Genomic DNA, 9445 nt, shown 5'->3' with positions numbered 1-9445 from the left:
CAAGTACGTTCTTTTCAGCGCTTCCTTAATCCATTATTCAAATATCAAGAAGTTAAATCTTTTCCCTCATTAGCTGTTTGCTTTCCACTCGGCGAATGTCTTTGACCCCTTCTAGATGATTCGCCCATCATCCTTGCCAACGTTGTTCCATTTCATATGCGTACAGAATCACTGTTAAATGACGTGTATTGAGATTTATCGTTTCAAATTCAAATCGCCAAGCCAAATCATCCAGCCGGCTTCCGGTTAATTGTTCCGCACAAGCAAAGAAACGGAAACGGACAAGGGCAACTATGGTAAAAGTAAGGAGAAAGCAAACGAAAATCGATTTAATTTTCTCATTCGAAAATAAATTGAATTCTTTTTTCTTCACTCCAGCTCGTTCCCTTTCACCTCCACTCCAGGGCGGTGAAAGGTCTGATTTATTTGTAACACGAAACCTGAAACTAACCCTTAAACCCCTGCCATGATTGTCTTTTCGCTCTTACATTCGCATCACATCCTTCGGAAGTTCTCGTAGGCGTAATTTCAAAAGCGAAACGGAAGGGAAATTACATCCTACTTTTCAGTGTTTCACTAAAACTGAGCATTCTCATCAGTGACGCACAAAGCCGACAAAGAAAAACAAACCATCCGAGCACGGGCGCAACACGATCGATCGTCCGAATGGGAGGTGGGTCGATGCCCACCTTTCGATCTGCTGCGTCTGAGTTGGGAAAGGGAAATGAGGGTAATAATTTACACTTAACAGTAGATTTATTTGCAATCGATTTGTTTTCTGGTGCACGCTGCGAGCAAAGGAAAGAAAGTGGTAATGGAATATAGTGGCGTTGAAGAATGTACAGAATGTTTAAAGTGATTTTATTTGATTTGCATTTAGCAGAAGCTTTAAAGCACAAATAGGTATGTGTAGTTTGATTGGCAGAAACTTAAAATTGGCAAATCTTTAAACTTTTAATGAAAACACAATCCATTTTGTTGCTATCTCGACTCCAAGCATGATTGTAGCGCCTAAATGTATACACTATGTAAGCTTTGTTTTTTCCCATTTTCTTCATTAATATTTCTTTTGTAGCTTTGTTTCATTTCTGTTTGTTTTTACAATGTTATATCAAAAGTTTATTATTTTATAACTTATCATATATTACGATTATCTTATTTGTTTGTATTAGATGGGAAAAATTATTTGAACCTTTATAAAAAAAAACGAAAGTGCTACCAACTTACAGTAAAATTATATCGAAAAGATAGAAACACTTCATAAAACAAGTTAAATATAATATTTATACAGCCAGAAAACGACAATAACTGCAGATTTCATTTCACTCTTCCGACGCATCTCGCTCACTAGCGAGACCCCCCCTTTAGAGACGTACATAGATCGAATGAGATACACAAATGTGACTCCATCATCAAGGTCAAAACTAATGAGGCTCGTGTTGCAAACTGCGTAAATCATTTACAAATATTCATTTACATTTCCACCCACCCTTCCACTATCCCCTAGTTTCTAGTACCCAAGCCTCCAGATGCTCACCAGCGTTGGTCGTTTGTATCGATTTCACTGATAAAAAAATGTCTCCCACTTTACAGCAGATACACAGGCAACACAAAATGCGTTCCATCGTGGAGCATGCTTTCGCTTCGCTTATTGGTTGATTTACTATCATTTTCACACCAGTCCTTGCGTCGCAAACTGTCTGTATGTGTGCCAGTGAAGGAAATCAAAAGCGGAAAATTGACCCCTAAAACGTGACTATTTAAAGAGAAGAGAGAAAAAAGTGCACAAAAAACACGTTATCTTTCCATACGGGTACACGGGCAAAATGGCAACAATACGTATTGTGTTACAGGGTTGGCTGAGGCTGAGTTCCCTCAAGAAAGCACCCCCTAGAGAGAGAGATCGCATAATGGTGGCAACGAGAAAGGGCGTCGAAATCAGCATAACTGCCACTCTCGTATTGCATGAATATTGAAACAAAGTACCGTTCGTTATGCATATCGTTTGGCGCGTGAACCAAGTGTCCTTTTCTTGTTTGTTCGACCTTCTCTACTGTGGATGCTGGTGTGGATTTGTGCTAGTACACTGGCGAGGTTGCTCAGGACAAGTGGGAACCATTTGCTGTGGGCTTATCGTATGGGCGGGAGACTCGTAAAAATTGAGGTAAACTTCATTTTCTTATCCAATCGAATTATCACACATGCCAATGGGGATGCAGATTGTGGAGCATAACGTTGTGCCATAACGTTACATTTAACAAAGATAATACCAGTTTATTCAAGGTAAGGACAGTATTAAGGCATACGCTATGTTTTACCGATTGGAGAATCCTTTTTTTGTTATCTTATTGATCATTTTTTCTTTGAAAATTTAAAACATAAATCATTATTCCTTACTTCCTCTACAATTAATCCGAAGCGCCTAAATGTATGCAATAAGGAATTATTTGCATTGTTTCTGCTGCCATGATTTCTAACATTTGAAAAAAAGACTACCTAAAGCAATAGAACTGTGATTAAAGATTAAGCATCGGTGCACAATTTACTTTACTGTTCGTGAGCTGCTAAGTGTATAAATATTCGCTCCGAACAGCTCTACCCCAAACACCAACGCTCCAACACTTCGTAAAAGGTTAGCCAGATTAAAGCTTCCCCTTCAACCGGCTCCCGTGAGAACACGGAATGCATAAGTTATGCATCGTCTGGGAACCGTAACCAAACAAACAAAATCCCCTGCCCACACCGAACGAACGTATCATGTACGGGGCAAGTATGTAAGACACGGCACTCCGGTGAAAAGATTTATAAAGGATTAAATTTTATCTTGCACTCCATGGTCACGGGAGAGGCGATTTTCTGACTCGGGTTTGCAGGTTGTTTGTGCGATGGTTGACTGAAAATCCACCGTAGCATATATGGACTTAGGACGGGATGAAGAAAGATGGACTTTGAGAATGTTGCCGATTTGAAACTAGCTTAAGAGATTTAGGCATTACTTAAAGTTTATAATTTTAAAACCTTTTTGAAATTATAAAATTAGCACACTTGACCAATCGTCCCACTTTAAACCAAGTTACCCGAAGCATTATGTGCATTTCCCGATGTGTAAACGCTGATTCAGCAGATGCCTGCTGAAATCTATTAGCCTGCGGTTTAGCACTGACTTGCACTTCGTGTGCAACAGCACCCAGTCACGCATTACGCATCCGAAACAAATGCCATTACCACCACCACCACCGTTGGAAGGACAGTGAAATGGAAAGTTCTAATTAATTGCGCCCATAAATCATGGCTAACAATAACGAATAATTACCGAACAATGTGTCGATGAGTTATGCCCGGTCAGTCGGTTGCTGAGGGTTGCTCGGACGCACACGGGCGCAGTCGGTAGCTTAGCATTCCAATGTCAACGCAGCGGGCTCGTTCATGGGGCCCGACGGATGACGGTCAAACGTTCGCTGCATGTTGCTTTTGTGTAGAAGGCACACAGCAGCTGAAAATGGCTCAATCAGACCACACATGGGCGATGGGCTTCTTAAGATGCTGAACGCTTGGCGATGGGCTGTAAATGGGCACGTATTGTGTGTGATTGCGTAACAAAGCGGATACAATTGTTTCCATGCCGAGATTTATTGGACACCGTGAAGGGATGAGTTGAATTGTATTTGTGAATAAATTATCATTTCCTTTTTAATTTCAAGGGTCGTGAAAATCGAATTTTAGCTTTATTTTCTAATATTTATCTACTTTATTACAATTTCTTAATCTTTTATAACTAACAATACGGCCAAAGTCGTTCTCTCTGAATAAAAAACCAGCTTCGAAACTAATCCACGATAGGGTTGTAGGAAGCTTTCAGAAACGAAGCATATACATTGCATACTTTCAGGCGTTTAGTACAATGTGCCTTATTTAGCACAATGATTGAAATTATTGGCTGATTGTGCTCAAGCTTTGCTTGGATTTGTGTTGAAGATTTTGGGTTTTGAATAACAGAAATGAAATTTGTGTGTAACTTGGATTTTTTCATCTTGCCTTTTTCTTCTTACCCCTCGTTGATTCTGAAAATGATCCAAATAAGAAATGATCTCCTTGATCGAAGACTAACGAAGTACAGGACAAAGATAATTAAAAAAATAAACAAATATGGAAAGGACGTTGTAACTTAATGTAAGCCACAATAAATAAAACAAAACTGATGAAACGCATGCATAGATTTCGCAAAGAACCATCCAGAATTTTACCACGATACCTAAAAAACCACATGGTTTCCGCTGCATAACATCTCCACAGTCCAATACCCATCGCTTTGCGATAAGATATAATCACGCTTAACGACTTAAAATCTTACGCAAACGACGAATGGTTTGTTTTATTGCACCGATTATCTTTTTCCCGTTAATCGCTTACGTAGCAAACCGCCGCACTAAACGGCAGTGGCAATCATAACGGCCGACCGTAATCCGTTGCCGATATCGCACAGTGTCGTACAATGTTGTACAGGCGACACCCTAACGGCTATGATAACGGGTATGCCGAGACCGTTGATTTCAAACAATCACACGCGTACAAATGCGCGGCAATTAGGGCAATGCTTACAACTGCCTGCCTGCCTGATATTTGCTGATTGTTACCGGCTGATAGAACGCTGTTCACGGAATGCAGATGTGGATATTGCTGCTGAATTATTACTACTGATCGTGCACGGACGTTCGACGTATCGCTGCACTGTTGCTATCTTGGGACTTTTTGGGAGCCAATCGCGGACAACGGTATATAAACGGGTGAAGGTCAGCTTTTGGTCATCAATACAGTTTGCGGCTTCCGATCGGCACAGTTCACTCCAAGATGCGTAGCCTTCTCGTACTACCGTTGCTCGTGGCCCTGGTGGCTGGAGCCACGCTTGACTTTGAGCACTACTGGACTGCTCAGGAGGTAAGCTTGCCTTGTACGTCCTTAACCATTCCTTTCTAACCATTTATCTATCAATCCGGTTGATGCTAGATGAACGAGTACATTGATGAGCTGGTGAGAGACTTCCCAACTATCGCCACCGCTGTGAACGTTGGCACCAGCACTGAGGGACGCCCGATTCGGGCGGTGCGTGTCAGCAAGAACAACGTCGCCAACCGGCCGCTCGTGATTGTGGAGGCTGGTCTGCGTGCCCGTGAATGGATCTCCCCGATGTCTGCTAACTACATTCTGCACGAGATCGTTGAGCATTACTACGAGTTCGAGCATATCCTGGACAACGTTAACTTCCTGGTCGTGCCGCTGGTCAACCCGGACGGGTATGAGTTCTCGCGCACCACCAACCGGCTGTGGCTGAAGTCACGCAGCGTCAACGGCAATGGATGCTTCGGTGTGGATCTGAACCGCAACTTTGGCCACCTGTGGAACACCGTCGGTGGAAGCAATGATGTAAGTCGTGTGGTGTGAGCTAGATTTTCCTGTGTATGTGTACTAAACCCAAGCTCATCCTGTTCTTCCAGCCCTGCTCGGATAGCTTCGTCGGTACGGCAGCCTTCTCTGCGCCCGAAACTGCTGCCCTGCGCAATCTAATCCAAGCGAACAGCGCCAACCTGGCTCTGTATCTGAGCATCCAGTCAGCCGACCAGATGGTGCTGTACCCATTCTCTCACAGTGCCACCACCAATCCGGCCAACGTGGCGGAGCTGCGCAATCTTGCCAACAGCGTTGCGCTGACGCTGATGCGACAGAATGGACGTGTGTTCACTAGCGGTGGTGCGGGACTGCTGCAGACGCCTGCCTCGGGCAGTAGCATTGACTTTGTGGCGGGCACGGTTCAGCCCGATCTGGTGTTTACGCTTGAGACCGGCGCTGGTGGTAACTATGGGTACGATGTGCCCGAGTCGCAGATGGCTGAGCTTCTCAGCGAGACGACGTACGGTTTCCTGACGATGGCGGAGTACGTCGCCAACAACAAGTAGACGAACGTGATGGGAACTTTCTAACGATCTGGAACTTGAGTAAGGGAAGGATGTGGATGTTATATAGTAAACACACAATTAAAAAAAATAACTATAAAAATTATGTATCAGTTGGTGTGTGATTTGATCAGCAGAAAAACATCCGAAGGTGATGGCCTAAAAAACGTATTAATCCTAGGGGTTATCCATAAAATACGTAAATCTTTAAATTGGTTTGTTCGTCATTTTCAGTTGCAATACAATGTACCATATAGGTTATCCATAAATTACGTAATACTAAAAATTGTTTTATACGTCATCCTCAATTGCATTAAAAGGTGTGTATTATTGGTCCTAAATATTTGATCACATGCTATTTGATTTTTTTCTATTGACTCGTTGTTCAACACTAAAACTTTAAATCGTTAATCCTTGAGTTCTGAATAATGATGAAATATCAATTTTGTGGTTTGAATAAAACGAAGAGTTCCAAGACATTCTCATTTTATTCATTGTTACGTAGTTCGTATTTTATTTGAAGGAAAATTTACCACAGTCAGTTTACGGCACAATTTACATCTTTTTCATAACCATAGGGAGTTTTTAAAGAATCCTCTCTCCTCCTCCTCTTCCTCTTTCTCCTCCTTCTCGTATTCGCCAAATAAAAAAAATCACTTCATCATTGTGAGTGTAACGTATTGACGGTTGGACGTAATTTATGGACGCCATGATTTAAATGCATTTCCGGTTTGAAGGACCAAATTTAAAATAGTTCAAAAAAATAAAATTAGATTGGATATAGAATAGATCATAAATGTTATTCATTTATTACTCACTAAAGAAGTGCTGACTTCACTTTACATCCCAAACACATTAAAAAATAATCAATGTGATCACATTTACCCAACAAGTGTTACAATATTGGTCCTGTGCAAAAAAACACGCTCAGTGTTTCATAACGTACCTCAAATCGTTTTCTTTCTTTGCGTGTGGTTTAATATATTCTCTACCTTGCTCATCCACACCGTTGATTATTAAACCAGAAACCACAATTGGGTGACGCATCCTTCACAGCGTTACAAAAGCCAACAAACGACGTTGTTAGTATTAGACTGTTAGATACATTCCTGTTTCAGCTGTTGAACTACAACAACACCTTCTCAAGCGTACAAGAACACCTCATTCTGTAGGTTATTAGTACCGTTCTTCAATTTGATCGCTACTCAAAAGCACCATTAAACTCATCCATAATGTACTCGGGGTAAAGGTAAAGGAAGTGCATGCTGTTGTCAGCACATTGGCATCACTCGCAAAGGGAAAGTTTGTTGCCCCTTGTGCTTACCTGAAGCACTCTCCAATGAAATCTTTCCCAAAGTGGAGTGGAGTACCTATCACCGTACACTGCAAACAGAAAACAGAAGTCCTGCCACATGTTTCCCACTCCCGTTCTCGCCTCAGACCCACATACAGACGTGGCAGGATTTTATCTCTTTTTTTTAAGCCAAATGGAGCTTTATGATATGTGAGCTTGTGCTTGTGTAACACCCAACCCCACTGGATGAAGGGGAAAAGGATCGGCAAAGGGAGAAGCAAATGCATTTTGATGAGGATTCGATGTTAGGGAATTTACCCACAAAACGCTTCCTTTTTGGAACGCACACACACACAACAACAACAAAAACAGGGCCTTCCGGGAATTTGATGGAGTTCTCGGTGTGTGTGTGAGTTTTATCCCTTTTTTTCGCTTTTTTTATAACTTCAAATCATGTGGTAGGCGTTTGGGGAATACTTACCGGTTGAATTGATGCAAATTGAAAGGTTTCAGCAGAATGGGATGAAACATGGGAAGGAGGAAGGATATTTGGTGTTGTTTATTTATAAATGTATGTTTTGTGAAGCATTAATGCCTTCACACCTATTCAGGACGATTTATTTGACTATCAAGATTGAGGAAAAGCTGCTTAGCCATGTCTTAGGAAGGATTTGCGTGGAATAACATAGTTCGCAGATGAAAAAGATTACAATAATATCCTTTATTTATAGAGAAGAGATTTCAATACATCATTTTTCACAATTTTACACTTTAACAACAATGCATTGCAATATTTAATTGCTGCTCTATCTCATCCATTTCCGACATTCAATTACCAAAGCCGCAACAGTCCTCTCTGTTGCTGCATGTGCAAACGCCGATAAACAAAAATACTTCCGCGCCAGTGGGGGAAAAAAGTACGTCGATCGTAAAAAAAAAGCAGCAGAACCACTAGAGTAGCGTCGTAAAAATCCACCCCAGCACATATAAAACAAAGCACCAAACCAAAACCGAAAAAACCGAACACCATACGCCTAACTTTCGATTGTCTCATAAATATTAATGACAGTATCAGAGATGCAAACTGTCCAGCTGGGGTCAGAGCGGCAGGATCGAAACGGGGGTGGCAAACTTTTCCCTTTTTGCCGTGCCCTAGCCCTAGATGGATTGAAGCTTGGAAGCGACAGAACAGAGAGCAAGAAGAAGGACAAAAAAACCCACAAACCACCTTGCCACGACCATCAGCATTCCTCCCCCTTCGTAACGGGTGGGAGAAAAATCGTCCCTGCCCAGGTTTACTGGTGCGGTTGAATAATTGATTAAAATTTATCGTGAAATTCAATATCGGACATTATCGAGTCTATTACTTTGTGCGCTTCCGGTGAACAGATTGCTTGATTTACTTCCCTTTGCCTTCCCTTTGCACTGTACCCAGCTCAAGCGCGATGGCAAGAGAGTACTAGTAGAGAAACTTTTTAAGCCTACATTTCTACTCCTCCAAACTCCCGGCGCTTGACGCTTAACGTGCCAGGAAAAGCCGGCCCGACCACCACAGTGGAACTTTTCCACAGCTACTCTACCATTTTATGGACGGTTTTGTTTGGTCCTTTTCATTCCCCATTGTCGACACTCATTTGCCATTTTGGTTTTATTTATTCTTTGCGCCCCGGTCGATTCGACTTTTACCACTGCCCGGCAAATGGCAAATGACAAGACGGCAATCTATAAACACAAAAGCCCATCAGCTCGAGACTTGAGTGGTGGGAAAAACTACCAACCAAACCTGGGAAAGGATGGGATGAAGGTTAGTGATGAGGTAAAAGTTGCTCGCTCCACCATTCCTCTAAGATTCGAACTTTATTTTCCACAACACCACAAAATATGCCGGGCTCCGCCCAGAAAAAGGCTGAGAATAGCCCATCACCTCGAAAGGAAAATACGGCTCACGGTAAAAGAGAAAACAATTACGTGATAATAAAAATTTATATTTGCATTTTAGCCTGCTCCTGGTGAAGTGGCGAGAAGCGCTGAAAGGTCTAATAGTGACACAAACCAACCCAAAGCAACCAAAACTGCGATTTTTACCTTTTTCTGAAGTTAAAGTTTATCCTTTTTTTTGGTGAAAAGAAACGAGATGGAAGAGAAAACTCTCTCAAGCCCATGTTACGATCTCTGCTCGTGTCTTTAACTCCATCTAACCATA

At 41.9% G+C, this 9445-nt stretch overlaps 1 protein-coding gene across 1 annotated transcript; it reads left to right on the top strand.

The window, feature by feature from the left end:
- The first annotated feature begins 4695 nt into the window (after positions 1-4695).
- LOC5667131 (carboxypeptidase B) lies at positions 4696-6054 on the top strand. The gene is made up of 3 exons (XM_001688774.2): positions 4696-4935; positions 5005-5421; positions 5493-6054. Exons 1-3 carry the CDS (start codon positions 4849-4851, stop codon positions 5949-5951), a joined length of 963 nt encoding a protein of 320 aa, XP_001688826.2. The 5' UTR covers positions 4696-4848; the 3' UTR covers positions 5952-6054.
- Positions 6055-9445: the final 3391 nt, after the last annotated feature.

This window comes from Anopheles gambiae, chromosome 2 (genome assembly GCF_943734735.2).
Source record: "Anopheles gambiae chromosome 2, idAnoGambNW_F1_1, whole genome shotgun sequence".
Taxonomy (NCBI): domain Eukaryota; kingdom Metazoa; phylum Arthropoda; class Insecta; order Diptera; family Culicidae; genus Anopheles; species Anopheles gambiae.
The sequence above is the reverse complement of the archived record's forward strand: the minus strand, read 5'-3'. Positions and strand labels throughout refer to the sequence as shown.

Bases quoted from the DNA above. Each gene is read 5' to 3' on its own strand.
- LOC5667131 (XM_001688774.2), top strand. From the start codon at position 4,849: ATGCGTAGCCTTCTCGTACTACCGTTGCTCGTGGCCCTGGTGGCTGGA. The intron at 4,936-5,004 runs GTAAGCTTGCCT...GGTTGATGCTAG, and splicing joins ACTACTGGACTGCTCAGGAG to ATGAACGAGTACATTGATGA. The intron at 5,422-5,492 runs GTAAGTCGTGTG...CTGTTCTTCCAG, and splicing joins CCGTCGGTGGAAGCAATGAT to CCCTGCTCGGATAGCTTCGT.